Source organism: Salvelinus namaycush, chromosome 28 (genome assembly GCF_016432855.1).
Source record: "Salvelinus namaycush isolate Seneca chromosome 28, SaNama_1.0, whole genome shotgun sequence".
In the NCBI taxonomy this organism is placed as follows: Eukaryota; Metazoa; Chordata; class Actinopteri; order Salmoniformes; family Salmonidae; genus Salvelinus; species Salvelinus namaycush.
Genome location: NC_052334.1, coordinates 12,270,548 through 12,293,595, shown reverse-complemented (window position 1 = coordinate 12,293,595; position 23,048 = coordinate 12,270,548). Strand labels below are relative to the sequence as shown.

The following is a 23,048-nucleotide window of genomic DNA, read 5'->3' as shown; positions in this document are numbered from 1 at the left end:
TGATAATTAAACACGTTTCACGGTTACTCAGCCAAAATGTGTGTCTACAAAATACCATGATCAAAGTAAAATCTGTTCAGGTTCATGAGCCGCATCATGTAGGGTTACGGTTCACAAAAAGATGCTTTGGCCTTTCCGTGAGATTGTTAAAAATCCATCTACAACACGCCCGAATCCTTTATGAGGTAAAGCTCTGTGGCTGTATTTCTGTTAGAGTTGGCTTTAGCTTTGCTCATTGATCAACAACCTGCGGTGCGTCAACCGAAGCGCGACCATCAATAGGGTACAGTTAACGTTTTTAACTTTACGGGGATATTATGCACTTTAGATGTTTTGATCAATGGTTATAACCCGCATTTCATATGGAGTTACATTCATGATATAAGATTTGACGCATTAGTTTACAAGATTGAACAATAACGCTGGCTATATGCCACTGACTGAAGATCTAGGCCCTATAATTAAAAACATTACAATTGTAAAGGGAATGTATTAAGGCATAATTTTACCTAAAAGACGTAATAATGTTCCTAAATTATTTGGATATGCATAAAGTTGGAACAGTTGCGTAATTGAATGGTAGGCTACATTTTACGCGTCATACACAGCTTCTTCAAATTAAGATAATAAATTACAACAATCAGTGAATAAATCGTATTTGTTTTATTTGGAAATTAACAAGAAATAAGTTAAGCACATGCAGAGACATCCAAAAAACAGAGAAAGACAAAACGCTGACATTAAGCTGCACATAATCACCCATTTTCTGGTTTGAAAAATACCACAAAAAAGACTGGAATTTTGCTGTAGCCTATAAAGAATAACATTTTATTTATAATTCATTTCCACTTGAAATTTAAGATCGTATTACAAGATTGCGTAGAAAATATGTTTGTCAGATATTTAGCAAATGAAACCAAAGCAATGCGTAAAATGACAACATCCATTCAAAAAAGTAGGCTGTATCTGTAACAGACAGGTGTTTTGCGCTTCACCTGCGTCACGCGTTCCACGAGACCTTATTGACTGACCTTCATTCATGCAAATTGTAACACATGGACATATTAATTGTGGGGACTACAAGTTTTGGGAATACAACATTATTTTACAAGCTCGAAATTGTTTTAAATACACTAGCAATGATTTACAGCTGGATATACAATCATTCAATTGGAAACACTTTACAGGACTGTTGTATTTTACTCATACATATTCTTATACATTGAAGTAACAGTTCTTATGCACCAGGTGCATGCAAAAATAAGATAAATGTTTTCTGTTGTCCTTTTGTCGAGCACTATAAAAATGAGAAGATACTAAGAAGTGTTGAGGACCGGTCTGGAATACACACCTTGATAGTATGACGCCTCTATTGCGGATGGGTCCATGGCTCTGCCTACCATGGACGCGCTGCCGAGGGGTAGACTGGAGGACATACCTGAGCCGTAGGAGGAGTATTGCAAAGCTTGCTCGTAGGCTTTCAAGTCCAGTTTGTGCTGTTGCTCTGAGGATGACATTAAATTATTTATTGAAAAGGGGTGGTTGAATGAGTAATGGGGATCCCCTTTTAGGTGCAGCTGGGACTCGTGCGCCATCGAGTGCGGAGGTAAAGGGAGAGAGGACAGGGAAGTGACGGAGCTGGCCACAGGGTGGAGAGGTGGCCCGCTGCTCTTTAGTTCAGAGGCGCTGCTACTGCTCCTGCGGTCCATGATGTGAGGGCTGGAGGACTGGTTGCAGGTGGAGAGGGAGTTGGGGTCCACATGTCCAGTCTTGCTGTTGTCGCTCGAAGGTGACCCAGAACCAGACTGGTCTTTCCTTCCATCTCCTTTACTTGAAGATAGCTTTCTATTTTCGCATTTAAAGCGCTTTTGTCTGCGGAGATAACAACCGTTCTCGAACATATTTCCAGAATCTGGGTGCAGGGCCCAGTATGAGCCTTTGCCTGGCTTATCCGGTGACCTAGACACTTTGATGAAGCAATCATTAAAAGACAAGGAATGGCGAATAGAGTTCTGCCACCTCTGTTGGTTCTGTCTGTAGTATGGAAATAGGTCCATTATCCATTGGTAGATTTCGCTAAGCGTGAGCATCTTGCTTGGTGCTTGCTGAATGGCCATGGTTATCAGGGATATGTATGAATACGGAGGCTTTGCGTGCGGGTAGCTTCTCCTGAACGACTTGTTGTCCCTTGCTCGGTTCAGGTTGGACTGATTATAGGACATGTGGCTCATTGTAGGGCTCATGCTGGCGTATGGATTCAGAGCGTTCATGGAAGCCTGCTGAGCCGACATTGCGCCCATGTTCGAGGGGCTAAGGGCAGTGCCCATTGACGATACCCCGCCGCACATTCCATTCATGGACGTGCTCGGAGGCATCCCTGCCATTGTACCGGGGCTTATTCCGGCTCCCAGGCCAGGGTTCGCGTAGGACATGTTGAAAGAACCGGAGGTCATATTTCCACTGGTAGACATACTCATGTAACTGTTCATACTGTTCATGGAACTCAGTCCTGCATTCATGCCGCTGTTTGCCATGGGTGAATATACCTGGAATAACATGAGATAAAATGTGATCACAACAATGCATGCTTTAGTCTTCCCCACACTCAAAGTGCTTGAGTTAAAAAAATATATATATATTCTGTTGAAATTGACTGTTTAATGTACATCCAATCATAATTAATAATGGTTAACACAAAATATTTCGAAACGAAACTTATTTAATAATTCGATTTGACAAGAAAACATGGGATTCCTTTTGAGAACCTCTAAACAACAGCATGAAAACAGTCCATCATATTATGAATCTCGAACTCGATATTGTTCCACTGTATTAGGCCATATCAAGCAATTATATAAAATTTTTAAAAAAAATTGACATTTCAATTGACATGTTATGTAAGCTTATTATGCACAAACAAAATGAGGTCAAGCAAAGTGTATTACGCTGTTTTATTATTGGTGTCAAACAAACTAATTAAAATGGAGTTCTAACATTCCATGCACTGACTGCAACTTTTTTTTCCGAATAGCATGATTTGAAAAACATATGCCATGATGTCTGGTAAATATTCAGTTCCAAATCCTAACTTATTATCGGAGTGCATAACCAACTGATGTAATGGGTTTTTACTTATTGCAAATATCTCAAGTCAGCATTTGGCCCTCTGACTAACATGCACTCGTTCTTTATATACATCAGGTTGCATTTAGTGACATCTATACCAAAAACAGCCCAATACTCCATAAACAACAACACAGTGACTTTAATTGAACAATTTGAGGGAAACTAACTCAATGCAGAAAACATTCATTGCAAAAACGGAAAAATTGGGAATCAGTTAACACTTGTATTCTATAGGGAATCAGTTAACACTTTATTCTATAACCTAAATCGAAAACTTAGACACATACCTCTTGTGCGTCATTGTAATAGCTGCTCCAATCTGGTGTTTCGTGACCTTCCATTTTCACTGTTCCCAACATTATGGTAGAAATCCACAAATCGTAAACATGCAGTTCCTCAGACTGAAGTTTTGGGGAAATGTATCCTAGGAAATGGTGTGCTGTAATTGGCTGGATGTTGCAGGAGGGCTAGAGTAAAGAAGTGAAGAGATGTTGAATGCGGTGTGAACTGAGTGTAGATCTTCCCCTATTACGAAGACGGTATAACACACCCACTTTTTTGTGTTCATTTTCCTGGCTCATTTTCCCTCACTGTAGTCACACATCCCCTGCCCACAATTCTTCTGCGTCTTTACAGAGACAAACAGCCCAGTCAAAAAAGTTATTTTCACCCTCATAAGGTGTGTAAACATTCGATCGGCTGGAAAGCAGGGTTTGAAAGAAAGCCGAGCATGGCATTCCTTGTTGACAATTACGCACTTGAAATGTTCCACAAATAGCCTAAATACATTTCATACGTCATGGAGAACGGCAGGCATATACCAAATAGACTGGAAACTAGCATTACAAACCTAGTCTTTTAGACCTGTATTATGATACACCATAAAGGAAATTTTAATGCAATAAAAACACAACAAAAACGTCACTGTTTATGACTAATTTCAAAATGTCCATTATGTACACATGGGCGCCCGCACCCTACAATGTCATGACAATATTTGCTCTGGCTCACAGACAGTGGGCTATAGGAATCCAATTGTTAAATTCTGCGAGAAATGAGAAGGCGTGAGCACTGAGGATATTGGATATTCCGATACAAATAATTCACTGATATGCATTCTTCTGTCAGGTTTAGTTTAGTGTTTTGCCATATGATGCGATGCATATTTATTTAATTCATTTTTCATCTATGCCCATATAGTATTTAATTTTAGCCCACGTAGGCCTATGTTAAAATTAATGTTATTGTCGCTGGGCAATGGAGAGAAGAGGGAACTTGTCAACATCCATATACAGTGGGGAGAACAAGTATTTGAAACACTGCCGATTTTGCAGGTTTTCCTACTTACAAAGCATGTAGAGGTCTGTAATGTTTATCATAGGTACACTTCAACTGTGAGAGACGGAATCTAAAACAAAAATCCAGAAAATCACATTGTATGATTTTTAAGTAATTAATTTGCATTTTATTGCATGTCATAAGTATTTGATCACCTACCAACCAGTAAGAGTTCCAGCTCTCACAGACCTGTTCGTTTTTCTTTAAGAAGCCCTCCTGTTCTCCACTCATTACCTGTATTAACTGCACCTGTTTGAACTCGTTACCTGTATAAAAGACACCTGTCCACACACTCAATCAAACAGACTCCAACCTCTCCACAATGGCCAAGACCAGAGAGCTGTGTAAGGACATCAGGGATAAAAGTTATACAGGTAACGAGTTCAAACAGATGCAGTTAATACAGGTAGAGTGGAGAACAGGAGGGCTTCTTTAATAAAAACTAACATGTCTGTGAGAGCCGGAATTCTTACTGGTTGGTAGGTGATCAAATACTTATGTCATGCAATAAAATGCAAATTAGTTACTTAAAAATCATACAATGTGATTTTCTGGATTTTTGTTTTAGATTCCGTCTCTCACAGTTGAAGTGTACCTATGATAAAAATTACAGACCTCTACGTGCTTTCTAAGTAGGAAAACCTGCAAAATCGGCAGTGTTTCAAATACTTGTTCTCCCCACTGTATATGCGTGAAAAGACCTTCATAGCCCTCTGCTCTGCTGTACGGTACAAGGGGTTACAGCCAGGTCCTTCGGTTTTAAACCCGTTAATGGGCGAATAACAGCGATACTTATCCCCTTACATTGGATTATCTCAGGGTGATCACTAATACCGTTAGGGAGAGAAAATCGATTAGTTCAGGCCGGATTAAAAACCTCCCATAATGCTTACTGCTGGATTTGAATTCTGTCACGGGAGATATAGCCAGGCCATCAAAGGCCTACAGATTAACATGGTTGTTTTATAGATAGGGCCTAATTAGACTCATCGATTGCTTCATTCTATGACACTAGTTATTATGATCATCTTGCTGTTTATTATGGCACAGCAAAAACATTTTTTTAAAGACTATAAATTGCCCCAAAGAAACGCCAATTGCTACCATCATCACCACATGAGGAAGGAATTATATTCCACAGTTGAATAGGCTAGTAAAGGCTACTAATTAATACAGAATTTTATGACAATACAGGTTAATATTTCCTGAAGTCCTTCAGTACAGAATAAAAACAATATGGCAAAATTGAAATTCTACTTCTGTTGCTGAGAGCAACCTGTGCTTTGCATGGAGCATTATTATAGTCATGTAGGCTAACTCTTTCTATTTAGTTCCGTTCTCGAAGCTCGTCCCGGTTCTGCACCCACGTGGAGTCTGTTTTGTCCTGCCCAGTTGTCTGGTGGTTGCTAGGAGATCCTCCCAGCCACCAGGAAGAAATATTACAAAAAGATAGTCAACTTTTAACTGGCTCTCTATTTTGCCAACGTGTTTATGAGAACACGCTGGTGGATGTTCAGATAACGTACATTTTAAAAATTAGTGTCAAAAGTTACGTCAAAGTATCGTCAATGTCAGCAAAGAGCTGTGACTTATCACTTCACTATTTTAGAAAAAGGTAACGTTAACTGTTGGAATTTTCTAATGTGTTAAAGCTAGATAGCAACTAGCTAATTTATTGTAAGGCCTGGGTGTCGGAGTGTGGAGTCAAAACGCAGGAAACAGCAGGTGCCAATACAAAATGTTCTTTAATGAACACGGGCAAACTAGGCCACCCTACTAACACACTGGGTGTACTATTTAACCAACCCCAGACACGGGGAAAAGGAACACAGTCCAGAAAACACGTAGCACAAAACCAACACCACTACTTACAAACAAACAAAATAACAAAATGTGGCAAACCGAAACAGTCCTATCTGGTGCAGAATACAAACACAGAGACAGGAAACAACCACCCACAATCCCCAACACAAAACAAGCCACCAACGATTGACAGCTGTCTCTGATTGAGAACCATATTAGGCTGAACACAGAAACAGACGAACTAGACACACAACATAGAATTCCCACCCAGCTCACGTCCTGACCAACACTAAACAAGCAAAACACATAAGAACTCTGGTCAGGACGTTACAGTACCCCCCCCCCCCCCCCGAGGTGTGGACTCCGAACGCACCCCTAAAACTCAAGGGGAGGGTCTGGGTGGGCATCTGTCCGCGGTGGCGGCTCCGGCGGTGGACGAGGACACCACTCCACCACTGTCTTTGTCCCCCTCCTTAGCGTCCTTTGAGTGGCGGCCCTCGCCCACGACCTTGGCCTAAGAATCCTCCCCAAGGCCCCCACATGATTTAGGAGGTAGCTCAGGACAGAGAGGTAGCTCAGGACAGAGAGGTAACTCAGGACAAAGAGGTAGCTCAGGACAGAGGGGCAACTCCGGACAGAGAGGCAGCTCATGACTGAATGGCAGCTCATGACTGTAGGGCAGCTCATGACTGTAGGGCGGCTCATGACTGTAGGGCGGCTCATGACTGTAGGGCGGCTCATGACTGTAGGGCGGCTCATGACTGGAGGGCGGCTCATGACTGGAGGGCGGCTCATGACTGGAGGGCGGCTCATGACTGGAGGGCGGCTCATGACTGGAGAGCGGCTCATGACTGGCTGGCGGCTCTGGCAGTTCCTGACTGGCTGGCGGCTCTGGCAGTTCCTGACTGGCTGGCGGCTCTGGCAGTTCCTGACTGGCTGGCGGCTCTGGCAGTTCCTGACTGGCTGGCGGCTCTGGCAGCTCCTGACTGACGGACGGCTCTAGCGGCTCCTGACTGACGAACGGCTCTGACGGCTCGGGACAGACGGGCGGCTTTAATGGCTCGGGACAGACGGAAGGCTCAGATGGCGCTGGGCAGACGGATGGCTCAGATGGCGCTGGGCAGACGGATGGCTCAGATGGCGCTGGGCAGACGGATGGCTCAGATGGCGCTGGGCAGACGGATGGCTCAGATGGCGCTGGGCAGACGGATGGCTCAGACGGCGCTGGGCAGGCAGGCAGCTCAGACGGCGCTGGGCAGACGAGCAGTGCAGGCGGCGTTGAGCAGACGAGCAGTGCAGGCGGCGTTGAGCAGACGAGCAGTGCAGGCGGCGTTGGACAGACGACCGACTCTGACCTGCTGAGGCGCACAGTAGGCCTGGTGCGTGGTGCCGGAACTGGTGGTACCGGACTGAGGGCACGCACCTCAGGGCGAGTGCGGGGAGAAGGAACAGTGCGTACAGGGCTCTGGAGACGCACAGGAGGCTTGGTGCGTGGTGCCAGAACTGGAGGTACTGGGCTGGAGACACGCACCACAGGGAGAGTGCGTGGAGGAGGAACAGGGCTCTGGAGACGCACAGGAAGCCTAGTGCGTGGTGTAGGCACTGATGGTACTGGGCTGGGGCGGGAAGGTGGCGCCGGATATACCGGACCGTGCAGGCGTACTGGCTCCCTTGAGCACTGAGCCTGCCCAACCTTACCTGGTTGAATGCTCCCCGTAGCCCGACCAATGCGGGGAGGTGGAATAACCCGCACTGGGCTGTGTAGGCGAACCGGGGACACCATGCGTAAGGCTGGTGCCATGTACACCGGCCCGAGGAGACGTACTGGAGGCCAGATATGTTGAGCCGGCTTCATGGCACTTGGCTCAATGCTCAATTTAGCCCGGCCAGTGCGGGGAGGTGGAATAACCCGCACCGGGCTATGCACACGTACAGGAGACACCGTGCGCTCTTCCGCATAACACGGTGTCTGCCCGTACTCCCGCTCTCCACGGTAAGCATGGGAAGTGGGCGCAGGTCTCCTACCTGACTTCGCCACACTATCCTTTAGCCCCCCCCCCCCCCCCCCCCCCAATAATTTTTTTGGGGTTTCTTCACGGGCTTCTTACCGCGTCGTCGTGCTAACCTCATTCGCCGGTATCCCTCTGCACATTGCTCCATCGAATCCCAGGCGGGCTCCGGCACTCTCCCTGGGTCAACCGACCACCTGTCTATTTCCTCCCAAGTGGTGTAACCCAGATCCGGCTCCTGCTGCCGAGCTAGCTCCTCGAAACGCCGCCTCTCTGCTTTTGCTGCCTCCAGCTCTGCTTTGGGGCGGCGATACTCCTCTGGCTCTGCCCAGGGTCCTTTTCCGTCCAGCTCGTCCTCCCATGTCCATTTCTCCTGGTCCCGCTGCTGCTGCTGCTGCCGCTGCTGCCCGTTGCTACGCTGCTTGGTCCGAGTTTGGTGCTGACTCACCTGGGGTGATCGAGAAGCGTTCCGCCTGCCATCTCGACTCCCAGACGGACCCCCCCAGCACCGATCGGCCGTGTGTCCTCTCCGACCACAGCTGGTGCAGGGAGAGCCTCCTCCTCCGGTATCCCTCGGCCCAGCCCCTCCCAACTCCATCGGAATAGGAGCGGAGGGGCTGGGTGGTGGAACGTACAGGACCCTCTCAGAACGCCCGCGGGCAGCCAGCAGATTGTCCAGACGGATGGACATGTCAATCAGCTCATCCAGAGAAAGAGCGGTGTCCCGACATGCTAGCTCCCTGCGGACGTCCTCCCGGAGACTACACCGGTAGTGATCAATAAGGGCCCTGTCGTTCCACCCAGATCCTGCAGCCAGGGTCCGGAACTCCAGCGCGTAATCCTGGGCGCTCCTCTTCTCCTGCCTAAGGTGGAACAGTCGTTCTCCCGCCGCTCGGCCCTCTGGAGGATGGTCAAATATGGCCCGAAAACGGCGGGTGAACTCTGGGTAATGCTCCTCGGCCGAGTCTGGGCCATTCCAGACTGCGTTGGCCCACTCCAGAGCACGACCCGTGAGGCAGGAGACGAGGACACTCACCCTCTCCGCTCCCGAGGGAGTGGGTCTTACGGCGGCAAGGTACAGTTCCAGTTGGAGTAGGAACCCCTGGCACCCCGCCGCCGATCCATCATAATCCCTCGGGAGTGTCAGACGGAGAGAGCTGGAGCCGAGGAATGGAGAGTCCTGGGCTGGAGGAGCCGAAGGTGGAGAGAGGAAACCACTCCTCTCCCATCGGTCCATTCGCTCCATCATCGAATCCATCGCTGATCCAATACGGTGGAGAACAGTGGTATGCTGGAGCACCCGTTCCTCCATCGATGGGAGAGGGTTGGCCGCTGCTCCTGCTGACTCCATTCGGGTGCGGGATTCTGTAAGGCCTGGGTGTCGGAGGGTGGAGTCAAAACGCAGGAAACAGCAGGTGCCAATACAAAATGTTCTTTAATGAACACGGGCAAACTAGGCCACCCTACTAACACACTGGGTGTACTATTTAACCAACCCCAGACACGGGGAAAAGGAACACAGTCCAGAAAACACGTAGCACAAAACCAACACCACTACTTACAAACAAACAAAATAACAAAATGTGGCAAACCGAAACAGTCCTATCTGGTGCAGAATACAAACACAGAGACAGGAAACAACCACCCACAATCCCCAACACAAAACAAGCCACCAACGATTGACAGCTGTCTCTGATTGAGAACCATATTAGGCTGAACACAGAAACAGACGAACTAGACACACAACATAGAATTCCCACCCAGCTCACGTCCTGACCAACACTAAACAAGCAAAACACATAAGAACTCTGGTCAGGACGTTACATTTATTCTAGAAGCTTAAAGGATAGGTAGCATAAACGTAACATATGGATTTGCATCAGAATATCCCAATGCAAAGTTACACCAAATTTTTCAAGTTATTACTAAAACTGATCAGAATTCTGAAGAATGCTGAACTGAAGTCCTACTGGAAAATGTTTTTGCAAGGTGTGACATAATATGGAGGACCAGGCATGCCAGCATATTCCCTATAGTATAAACCCCAACAGAATGAACTTCAAATGTATAACTTTAAATTAAACCAAATCGTTTGCACTCATGACTACTGGTTTCAATTGAATTTTCCACCAATTTACAAGCAAATACTTTATGAATGTATTGTTACAAATCAGCTTGCAAGGTTGCTAGCCAACTACCCTACCATCACTGCGCGAGTCAGCTAGTTGCTATCAACACCTAGCTTACAGCTACATTAAAGTAAACCAACGTTTTGGTATACATAACGCCATCTAATCAGTCATCAAACAATGTTACCGGTAAATGCAATTACCTTAGCCAGCAAGCCAGCCAGCTAAAGTTAATTATTTTAGCCTTGTAGCTAGCCTAGCCTGCAAACTAGCCTAGCTAGCCAACCACCATTGTCGACATAGCTAAGTAGTAAGCCAGAGAACAACTAGTCTAGCACAGGCAGGAACCCACAGAACACAACAAAAAAAGCCTGCAAATAAAGTAGAGGGAGCGGAAACTTACTGATTGACGGCTGAGTTAGCTACCAAAGTCAAAGAAGAACCAAGGAGAGGCCTTCAGAGGAAGAGGCCGTTTCACCGGCCTAGGCAAGGGAGAGTCAGCTATGTAGCTAATCTAATAGCGATATAGTGAGGTAAATCCACATTGAACTTACTCAGTTTATCTCCATCACTGCTGACACTCGTGATGTACTGTACCGGTAGGTCGGTAGGAAATAGAGGTTGAAGGCTTCACATTCAAGCTCGGTTTCAGTCAGTATAACCAGTGGAAGGCAGAATGAGACTAAGTCATCAAAGTCCTCTGGGGTGAAATGAGCAGTGCATACAGTAGACATGCGCACGATTCCTATACTCCAATCCACTCGCTTCGACCGGACACACCGCTACCACTTCAAAGCTTGCATCTCATTTTTGGGACACAAATGAGTCGTAACCCGTTCCTTGTGGGTATTACTGCACTAGCTACAAACAACGTAAAACTACTACAATGCTCGCTCGACTACCAAACACACAGCAGAAGAGGTGTTGCAGTTCACATTCATTTATATGGTTTCTACATATTTGGTTTCTACATAGTTGCTCACCAGCACCAACACTTGGTTTGGAAAGTAATTACATGCTAGCATGGCTAGTAGTTAATGTTAGCCAGCTGGAACTAGCTAGTTAACACCGGTTCTCCATGTGACTTTGAGAAATAGTGCATTGTGGGTAGTCCCGAAGACATACGGAAATAAGTTAATAAATATGTAAAAACGCTAAAACATAACTGTTTGTAATTATAGTTAACCAGATCGTGACTACAACTAAGTTAAAGTATTTGACCACACTGTGTTGTTACTTTGGTGAGTAAAAACGTATGCTTCCTACCTTTTTAAAGTGGTTCACTGGCAACATTATAGCTAACTGGGCATTTGACATCTTTCAAACTTCATTACCAACTAAATATACACTATGAAGCTGTTGGTTAGTGTAAGAAATTGTATTAGATATTGGTAACTTGTTTTAACAACTTCTCAACATTAGCTATAGTTGACACAACATACACACCCCCTCTTTCTCTTGGACATATGCTGGACTCATTAGACATATACACGATACCCACAACTCCCCTCCCCCATGACAATCACACAGACACACACAACTCATGCTTGGAGCTCAGGACAAAGAACTATCTCAGGAACCAATGGAACGTGGACACCAGGCCTGTTCAGGACTACCCAAGACCCAGATCGACCAATCGGAAGGCCAGACTCGCAGATCTACCTACTTTGCTTGTTGTCTATATAATACTGTACGGTTCTTGAAACTATCTCTTTTCCGGACGATTCAATAAGAATCAGACAGAAAGAGCCTTGCTGCAAGATTTTACTAAGATATCTTTACATGTGATTAAACGGCCTTATTATAAAATGATCCACCTCGTCCTATTGTCTCCTCTTGTTCTCCTGTCAACAGTAAACGTTTTACTAACATTAGGCTGACAGTGCTCCTACTTTGTAGCACAGTAACAACAATCTTAACATCAACAGCTTGATCATCAATTATTGAGTAATCCCATAGAGAAGAAGCATAATTAGTGACAGAGATATACCAATCATTTTAGATTATTTTATTATTGCTGTTTTTTTTAACTCATTTTAATTGATGTTTCATTATCACCCATTGAAAAATATTTCATCTTCAGTACTGTACTTTTTTTTTTTTTTACATGTTTCACTTTCCAACACTTGGTCATGTTAGACACAGGGCAACATACTGAGAAATAAGAAGATCGGAGCCACAGAGGAGCTGAAGCTGAAGGAAGAGTTAGAGGCTCTACGCAAGAGTCCCAGTGTGACTTCCTAAAAATGAATCAGCTGTTTTTCAACTCCCACGCAACGACAGCACAATAGCCCAGCCAGCAGACTCTCCCCACACACTGGAGTCATGAGGACTGATAGAAGAGGCTAGAGGGACGTCGGACGCACCCCAAAACAAGACCTCAACAATGTCTGCAGGGTCAGACGTTGGAGTTCCATGCAGATCTGCTACAATCCCCACCTGCAACCTTACCACAGAGCGCACTACTACCAGACATCCCTTAAAGGAAGTCAGAGGTGAGCAAGAGTCAAGGGATAACACACATGTAAGGAATCAGTGGAGAGAGAGAGATGTCAGCAATGCTATTGATTCAGTTCATTTGGTACTGTGTCCTCCAGAGCACAAACCTGCCTCGAAGCCGGCCATACCTCAGCTAGCAGGCACTACCAAAGTGGTGTCCATGTCCATGAGGCCACAGTCTCCTTAAAAGCCCAGGACCAGAGGCCAACAACAGGGACCAGGATGTGTATATACAAGAGCAAGAAGGAGTCAGAGCAGGTGTCTATCTTGGAGAAGGATGCGGCTGAGAGGCGCGTCCGGAGATCAAACTTCCTCAGCAGATGTCAGGCTCTGAGCTTGGACAGCACGGATGAGAGAAGGAACAGTGAGGACTCGGGTTCCGACCAATCCCACGGGAGCTCCTCTGCGGAAGATCAAAAAAAAGAAAATTAGGAAACCGAAAGATAGGTCTACACCTACACCAAGGACTTCCACTGACAACAGCATCTGTACTGTCAAGTTCACAACAGAGCAGCTTCATGAGGCCCGGGGGATCATAGGGGCTGAGGAAGAGAGCCAGGAGGACACAGACTCCCAGCAGAAGACCCAGAGGAGTCAGTGGCCACGGCTATGGGGCTTGGCAGAGGCAGAGAGAGGATGGTGGATGAGATTATTGCTTCCCTACAGAGAGAAGGCAGTGATATGTCGTCCGCCTCAGACAAGATGATCAAGGGGCTGAAGGGGAGAGTGCTGGGGGACCATAGAATGAATTCATTCTATTTCTATGTGGGGGACAGCTACAATGCAGACAATTAGGTGACAATAGGATAACAATAGGTTAACAATTGAGAATATGCTGAATTGTCACAAAAACTAAAAGGTGACCTTCATACTTTTGGTAGAGATATTAAATAAGCCCAGTGATAGTTACATAATAATAATAATTGTATTAGTTATTTTAAAAAGGTCTAAAATGCTCATAACAATTACACTTTATTATTTAATGATCAGTTTTTGTTTTCAATCATTTTTTAAAGGAAGCGAAAACAGCGCAATCAAAATCGGAGGATTCAGAACAGGAGATAGAAGATAATATTAGCCCTGTACAAACAGGTCATGGAGAGACTACAGGCAGTGTATTTAGATTTATCGCATTTGACTTGCCTTGGCTTGTGACATTGAAAAATTGCCTCTCAGAGCATTTGAGAACATTTTAAGTGTTGAGCTTTCTGTTATTAAGGTTGTATAATGTTTGTATGATAGTTAACAGACATCTTATGCTGATTTTCCAGAGTACTCCTCAGATGTCCCCGGTTCCACAGCGGATGTTGTGGGTTAAGAGGGAGACACCAACCCCTCCAAGACCTGTTGAGTTCCCTAAAGTCACATCGGGTCTACAAGATGGCTGGCTCACTGTCTGAGAGAATCAGGGGTCTACAAGATGGCCGACTCACTGAGAGAATCAGGGGTCTACAAGATGGCCGACTCACTGAGAGAATCAGGGGTCTACAAGATGGCCGACTCACTGTCTGAGAGTGACAGACCGACAACAACAACTGCTCTATGGCCTCTGCTCTCCCACAGAAGGTACTACTTGGATTTATTTGGTTGTCATTGTTTTTAGTTCAGTAGGTGTTCTACCCTGATCAACACTTCAACTGTACTATCAGTTTAGTATTTTCTTCTGTCAAAGGTGACTTATACAGATGTAATGACAGCTCGAAGAGATGCCATAGCTCCTTCTCAGAGACCAACGAGGGTGTATTTACAAAATAAAACCAATCAAGGCCTTTCACTTGTAGCAACATGGGCCCCAAAGCACCATAATACTCTTGTATTCCCTGTCTGTCTGGTTGATCATGAGAGTTGTGAGTTGTTGTTACAAACAGATTTTGAGTGTGATCATTGAGGTTAAACTACTACTATTACAAGTGTGTGTAACACATGGGATACAACATGAAGTGATGCAACACAGACCTAGCCTGTGTTAGCTTCCACCAACACAGAACTGTAGTAAAAAAAATAAAATCAGGTTGCTTGCAACCCTGTCATAGGCTAGTTATAGGTAGCCGTGACTGCTGCTTGTGTTGTAGGAAGTCGTTTCCCAACGACCTCTTCAACTCACTATCATGGTAACCATCTGCAACCTTGACTTTAATGGCTGGGGCGGGGATGGTCTTGGACGGAGGTAAACTCAGTTCCAGGGAGTCTATAAGCGAAGTGACTAGGCTATCATCAAAACTCCTCCACCCCATTCTCAGAGACCCATTGACAAAGAGATTAATTATTATGCTCCCGGCCTAACACTCTCTTACGACTGCTCTCAGTCTGTCTGGTGCCTAGTGCACCCACACACTTCCTTATCACTGACTGCTTACTCACCCAAAGATACCAGATTTACTGCCTCCTATTGCAAGCGCAGAGTTGGAATTGTGCCACTCACTCCCTTTCCACTCCCTCCTTTCCCCATTCATGATTTTTTTTTTATACCAAAACAAGTGCCATTTAATTAGGTAGGGGTTTCAGAGCTTTGGTTCACTGAAAGGTTTCTGCTGGATATGGATGGGAGGCTTTATAAGGGGGCCAGGCTGCCAGCCTGCCTGTCTGCCAATGGTAGATGGATTAGAGTTAGATCGACAGCAAGTCTAAAGACAGGCAGCGCTCAGGTTGGCTCCAATCCACAGTTATAGAATTCTCATTTCATTGAAAACAAGGCGAATGACTCTGGTTGACCTTACAGGTTTTTTGCTCCGCTCACTGAGCTGAGGCATACCTACCTACCCCAGAGTTCCAGAGAGATGATTCATCTCAGGAGTGGCAGGCCGTAGTGAACATGCTATCCTCCAATAAATTGTCCAGTGTCTGTCAGGTTAGAAGCCCTAGTCAAGTGGTGGATGGAGGCCAGACCTTTCCCTCCCAGCACTAAACGGCCACACAGAGTCGCAAGTTCAAAGAGTGATGAGAAGTTATGGCAGGGATGATCTGAGCAAATACACCTCCAGCTCATCTGCTTACGCAACAGAGAATGTTTCATCTGTTGGGACAAGTCACAAGACCACCGTATGGATTGTAGAGGTTTCAAATATGTGGATTGTTGTTGAATCATTGACATTATTCAATGTAACAAACCAGTGGGGTTTTGGTTCAAAGCTACATTTACATAATCCCTTTACCTTACATGATAAAATGGTGTGTTATATGACCTGTGTCATTACAGACTAGGTACAGATGTCAGAAATTATGTTCAATTTAGATATACAGGCAAGTAAGCATTAGCTTGGTCCTAGATGTATTTATGCTATTGCCAACTCAATTGTTGTCATTGTCAAGCCAGTGACAAGGAGTTGGATGATGACACGAACAGACTGGCTAAGTAAGCATATCACAACATTTTACTCATTACTGTTGTATTGCTCTCCCACAGTGCAAATTAATACAATACCATTCACCATCTTTGTACAACCGCAGTCAGCCAGGCCCTGCCTCTGGAGCTGACTTCCCTGGTCTGTCACACCTCCAGTCAACTCACTGCACCACCACTGTTTCACCAACAGAGGGTAGCACTACAACACATTCCTACCCAGCCTGACAGACACAGGTACAATTAAATCTCTCCTAGGCTCTGCTTCATAGGATGTTTTCTGTCCAAAACTTGGATGTTATAGCTAAATGTGGAATTTAAGTGATATATATATATATATATATATAGTTGAAGTCGGAAGTTTACATACACTAAGTTGACTGTGCCTTTAAACAGCTTGGAACATTCCAGAAAATGGCATGACTTTAGAAGCTTCTGATAGGCTAATTGACGTCAGTTGGAGGTGTACCTGTGGATGTATTTCAAGGCCTACCTTCAAACTCAGTGCCTCTTTGCTTGACATCATGGGAAAATCAAAAGAAATCAGCCAAGACCTCCACAAAAATTGTAGACCTCCACAAGTCTGGTTCATCCTTGGGCGCAATTTCCAAACGCCTGAAGTTACCACGTTCATCTGTACAAAACAATAGTACGCAAGTATAAACACCATTGGACCACGCAGCCGTCATACCGCTCAGGAAGGAGGCGCGTTCTGTCTCCTAGAGATGAACATACCTTGGTGCGAAAAGTGCAAATCAATCCCAGAACAACAGTAAAGGACCTTGTGAAGATGCTGGACGAAACAGGTACAAAAGTATCTATATCCACAGTAAAACGAGTTCTATATCGACATAACCTGAAAGGCCGCTCAGCAAGGAAGAAGCCACTGCTCCAAAACCGCCATAAAAAAGCCAGACTACGGTTTGCAACTGCACATGGGGACAAAGATTGTACTTTTTGGAGAAATGTCTTCTGGTCCGATGAATCAAAATAGAACTGTTGGTCATAATGACCATCGTTATGTTTGGAGGAAAAAGGGGGAGGCTTGCAAGCCGGACACCATACCAATCGTGAAGCAAGGGGGTGGCAGCATCATGTTGTGGGGGTGCTTTGCTGCAGGAGGGACTAGTGCACTTCACAAAATAGATGGCATCATGACGAAGGAAAATTATGTGGATATCTTGAAGCAACATCTCAAGACATCAGTCAGGAAGTTAAAGCTCGGTCACAAATGGGTCTTCCAAATGGACAATGACCCCAAGCATACTTCCAAAGTTGCGGCAAAATGGCTTAAGGACAACAAAGTCAAGGTATTGGAGTGGTCATCACAAAGCCCTGACCTCAAACCTATAGGAAATTTGTGGGCTGAACTGAAAAAGCGTGTGCGAGCATGGAGGCCTACAAACCTGACTCAGTTACACCAGCTCTGTCAGGAGGAATGGGCCAAAATTCACCCAACTTATTGTGGGCAGCTTGTGGAAGGCTACCTGAAACGTTTGACCCAAGTTAAACAATTTAAAGGCAATGCTACCAAATACTAATTGAGTGTATGTAAACTTCTGACCCACTGGGAATGTGATGAAAGAAATTTAAGCTGAAATAAATCATTCTCTACTATTATTCTGACATTTCACATTCTTAAAGGAAAGTGGTGATCCTAACTGACCAAAGACAGGGAATTTTTACTAGGATTAAATGTCAGGAATTGTGAAAAACTGAGTTTAAATGTATTTGGTTAAGGTGTATGTAAACTTCCGACTTCAACTGTGTGTGTGTATATTTATATTTTTAAAGATTTGGTCATCCTCTCCACTTTCTCTCCCACTACCTTCTGCACTTGACTTCATATATACAAACTTTGCATGTCAGGAGTATCATTACAACATGTAAAAAAAATATACCTTTAAATTGCAATTTGCCATTTCTAGGACTCAAAGCTCTATTCCAGATATATCAAAGATATTTGATATTCAAAAATATTCTATTTCACTAGGTTAAAATGGCATGATCAATTTGTCCTTGTAAATGTCATCTAACTGTCAGAGTAGTAAGGCGTAATGTAATGATCAAAGAGCATCTCCAATGTTCCCCATCACGTCTCAACTAAAACACTGAACAGATGGAGATTTCTGCAGTTAAGTCTGCCTGTAACTGTTCCAGTGGACTGACTGTGTCTGGCAGGGAAGTAGCCTGTCCATCTGTAAACATCAGAGGCTCAGTACAACACTACCTGGTACTTGGCTCAGTACTACACTACCTAGTACTTGGCTCAGTACTACACTACCTGGTACTTGGCTCAGTACTACACTACCTGGTACTTGGCTCAGTAATACACTACCTGGTACTTGGCTCAGTAATACACTACCTGGTACTTGGCTCAGTAATACACTACCTGGTACTTGGCTCAGTACTACACTACCTGGTACTTGGCTCAGTACTACACTACCTGGAACTTGGCTCAGTACTACACTACCTGGAACTTGGCTCAGTACTACACTACCTGGTACTTGGCTCAGTACTACACTACCTGGAACTTGGCTCAGTACTACACTACCTGGTACTTGGCTCAGTACTACACTACCTGGAACTTGGCTCAGTACTACACTACCTGGAAAGAGTTTGTGTTTGATGAAGGCATGAAAGCAGCTGAATTTGGGAGGCACTGGGTGCCAGAATATCTTCAGCTCGTTGGAACACAGATGAGAAACACACTTTAGGACAGGGAAGTTGAGGGAACTAATTTAAACCAATTAAATGACTCCTTTAAAACAAGCAAAACAATATATTGAGAGATTCAACAGTGTTGAGTAGTTAGTGTTCAGTGAATGTATAATTGTGCCTTACGTTAGAGCAACATCTTTCAAGCAACCTGCTGAATCTAATGAGTTGCAAATGTGTTTGGTGCCACCTAGTGGATAATTGTTTTGGGAAAAAACTTCTCTACGTAATATCCAGTGATCCTTTGCCAGTCAGCCAGGCAGGCTGAGTCCTTAGGGAGGGGTCACACAGTCCTTTACATCAGACTCAGTCACATCCACACAGGGCACGCCTTCATTTACTATACTGCAAAGAGATTAACCAGTTAACCATACCTCACCAATGTGATCTCACCCTATATATCCTACTGCTGTGTTTCTATGGTGTTTGTTACTTAGGCAATCCGGAATGACCAGTGAGGAGCTCTATGGTGATCTGCAGGACCTGAAGGAATCAGCCTGTGACCTGACAGAGATGGAGCCAACCAACTCATTGGTCAGTGTGGTGTTCAGTACCCCCCACCCCCCCTACCCAAATGTAAATGTTATGTAATTCCCAACGCTCACCCCCCATTTCAGACTATAAATATCTTTAATTAAAATATATGCTGACTTGAAAAGTAGTAGCGATATTATCTTACAGTAACCCCCACAATCTGAGCTTTTTAGGCTATTATTATATGTTCCTTTGTGTGCTGAACTGAAGTGTTATGTTATACAGTACTGTGAGCACTACAGAGATACAGTGTTCTATTTAATTGTGTGCCACCAGTGCTCAACAATGACAGCCATGGGAACCTGAGTGCCTTCCTGGGGCCTGCTCTACACTGAGAAACGGCAGTGGCAACAAGCCATGTCCGACTTTGAAGCGGGATCAAACTCGACAGGTAATACCACTGGGCCTCTCGCTGTGACAGAGTCTGGATCCTTTCTTCTGAAAAGAGCAACGGGGCTTTGAGTAAGAGAGAGGGGAGAGAGGGGGGGGGGGGGTGTTGGAGCGAATAAGAGTTCCACGATGTATAAGAATGTTTCATGTTTAGAACTAGAATCTTGCTTGAAGTGTAATGACTGGTAATGAGAATGTTGTAGAATACCTTGGAGATGGAGATTGAGAAATTACACTTTGTTCAATATTTTTCTCTTTATGATGATTTCTTGTTTCTCTCATGTCTGTAGCACTGGCCCACGTGAACCTGGCTTGCTGAAGATCAGGGTGGGAAAATATCCGCAGTGGTTGGTGGATACTCACATTTTACCAGCCCCCCCAATTTTTTTCCAGGCCCATTTTTTCTTCTATGCTGTACCCCGTCCCGCTTTCACCTCTGTAGCGTTCAGATTGTTTCTTCTAGAGCTGAAACACACACTAAAATAAATATTAATGTACCAGCCAATGCCAAAATCTACCAGCATTTGGCTAGTGGCTTGTGTTCATTTCCCACCCTGCTGAAGATGGGTCAGAATTATGTAGCCATCAGAATGTTCAGCAATGCCTTAAGGGTGGACCCCACCTACATCAGAGGATACAGGTAGCCTAGTGGTTAGAGCGTTGGGCCAGTAACGAAAGGTTGGTGGATCGAATCCCCGAGCTGACAAGGTAAAAATCAGTTGTTCTGCGCCTGAACAAGGCAGTTAACCCACTGTTTCTAGGCCATCATTGTAAATAAGAATTTGTTCTTAACTGGCTTGCCTAGTTAAATAAAGGTTCAATTTAAAAAAAGAAATACATCTGCTGGACCCAAGCCCATCACAATGTAAACACGATCACGTCACCATGTTTTTTGATTTATAAACTTATTTTACATTTGTGGTTCATGTACTGCATCTTATTTGTATCTAAACAGGTCAATGATCTGAAGAGAGAAAATCTTACAACTCACATGAAACCAGGTGCACAACACTTCTATATCATGAGGTAAAGGACCTTTCTGTCACATACATAAAAACGATTGTCCTTGACTTACAGGTGTCTTTTTGTTGTATAAATGTTATATTTCTCAAGTAAGATACTGTACCAGGCTTGAGTTTACTGTAAGTCTATAGAAGTGACTTCAACCATTATTTTAGAGTACATGCTCTCTCTGTTCCAGAGGACAGTATATGTGTGACATGGAACAGTTTGACCTGACCACATTTTGTATCAAATACACTGCTAAGATGAACAAAGGTACAAATATTCTATGCATAAAGGAAGCACAATATGAGCTCCCTGACTGACAAGCCATTGCTATCTCTCAGACAGACGCTATATGGCAGAACTCACTGTGTGTCCAAAATGATATCCTAATCCCTACATAGTGCACTACTTATGATCAGAGCCCATAGGGCTCTAGTCAAAAGTAATGCACTACAGTATATAGTGAATAGGGGGCCGTTTAGGACTCAACAACTGTCTTATACGGACCAAACAGACTGTGATATTTATATTGGCCCTTCCCCACCACCAGCTTTGGGGTCATTTCCTATCCAGCAGGCTGCAGTCCAGTCTTTCCTGGGGAATGATGCCAAAGCCATTGCCTGTCTAGAGGCAGCCACCAACAACCGACCCTCACATCCCATCTTCATTCTGCTGGGCAAGACTCAGATGAAGGCAAGCAGGTTGCTGTTGCTATGTTGTTGCTATGTTATGGGTTACCATACCTTGACATGTTTCATCCATTAACTCAGGGTTTCCCAAACTCGGGCCTGGGTGCACGTTTTGGTTTTGGCCCTAGCACTACACAACTGATTCAAATAATCAAAGCTTGATGATGAGTTGGTTATTTGAGTCAGCTGTGTAGCGCTAGGGCAAAAACAAAAAGGTGCACCCAGGGAGGCCCCGATTATCTAACAGTCACACTTAACTTTTTTTCTACTAGCGGCGACTTTACCGACAGCTACTTTATTGAAGAAAAAATGTACTTACTATATGACTGAGATGTGGTTGTCCCACCTAGCTATATTAATATGAATGCACTAACTGTAAGTTGCCTGGATAAGAGCGTCTGCTAAAAGACCAAAATGTAAATGGATTTTTCTATCATATCCTCTCTTCTGCGTTTAACTTGGTTGTCGAGTGTCCACTTTTGTTTTCAGTGCGCCCACTGTATGTTTTATTTCAGCCACATCTTCGCCCACTTTGGCAATTTTCTCTTCAAGATTTTTGTTCATTTTGCAAATCTCCTTTAGAACTGGGTCATCAGGCTGTTCTTCTCTGCCATTTTCCTTGCTAGCAGCAGGTGCAGGTAGAGACGACATTTGTGTTTTCGTCAAAAGTGTCTGCTTTTGTGCATTTGGAAGTCATTTTCCATGTAACCGATATCTTGGATAATTAGTTCAAATGTGTTACTAGGGGTTGAATAATGAGTTAAAATGGGGTTGGAGCTACACAGACTCTTTAGTTAGCTGCTGATCGTCACCGGAAGTAGGTGGTTGGCCATTCTTGATATACACAGGAAACTTTTGAGCATGAAACTCAGCAGCGTTGCAGTTCTTGACACAACCCAGTTTGCCTGGAACCTATTACCATACCCCGTTCAAAGGCACTTAAATATTTTGTCTTGCCCATTCACCCTCAATGGCACACATACACAATCCATGTCTTAAGGTTAAAATCATTCTTTAATGTCTCCTCGCCTTCATCTACACTGATTGAAATGGATTTAAAAAGCGATCATAGCTTTCAACTGGTCAGTCTGTCATGGAAAAAGCCTGTATACACTGGGTGTAGGCTACTGCATACATGAACAAGGCAACAGTAAACATGTTGTCCCCACGAATGATGCAGCGCCCCCCATTGAGCCAATTGAGATATCGCGTCCCCTTTGAGCCAATTGAGACATCATGTTTGACTAAAACATTTCAGTTAACTCGCCATGGGCCAATAAGTGTCATTTTGTAAATGTCAGATCACTATGGCAAGAAGCATCATTCACTGAAGTTTTGTCAAAATCTGGCCAGCACTGTTTGAGATATCACATGTGACTAACATACGAACCACAGTCCCCTCGCAGGAGTGTCACTACAAACGTTTACGTTAGAGGAAAAAAAAAAGTGCACATGCATGAGTGTG

The 23,048-nt window shown here is 44.5% G+C and overlaps 1 protein-coding gene and 1 long non-coding RNA gene across 2 annotated transcripts; one reads left to right on the top strand and one right to left on the bottom strand.

Moving 5' to 3' along the window:
- Positions 1-644: 644 nt before the first annotated feature.
- LOC120023420 (hepatocyte nuclear factor 3-alpha-like) lies at positions 645-3,791 on the bottom strand. Its single transcript, XM_038967438.1, has 2 exons — positions 3,414-3,791; positions 645-2,546 (listed from the first exon to the last, which is right to left on the bottom strand). The coding sequence occupies exons 1-2, from the start codon at positions 3,483-3,485 to the stop codon at positions 1,317-1,319; spliced, it is 1,302 nt and encodes a 433-aa protein (XP_038823366.1). The 5' UTR covers positions 3,486-3,791; the 3' UTR covers positions 645-1,316.
- A 12,615-nt stretch (positions 3,792-16,406) lies between these two features.
- On the top strand, positions 16,407-20,580 carry LOC120023104. The gene is made up of 4 exons (XR_005472670.1): positions 16,407-16,481; positions 19,400-19,496; positions 19,773-19,887; positions 20,177-20,580. It is a non-coding gene; the product is annotated as an uncharacterized LOC120023104 (long non-coding RNA).
- Positions 20,581-23,048: the final 2,468 nt, after the last annotated feature.

Excerpts from the sequence above, each read along its gene's own strand:
- LOC120023420 (XM_038967438.1), bottom strand. The coding sequence starts at position 3,485 with ATGTTGGGAACAGTGAAAATGGAAGGTCACGAAACACCAGATTGGAGC. Across the intron at positions 2,547-3,413 it reads ATTACAATGACGCACAAGAG|GTATATTCACCCATGGCAAA; the intron begins GTATGTGTCTAA and ends ATGTTATTCCAG.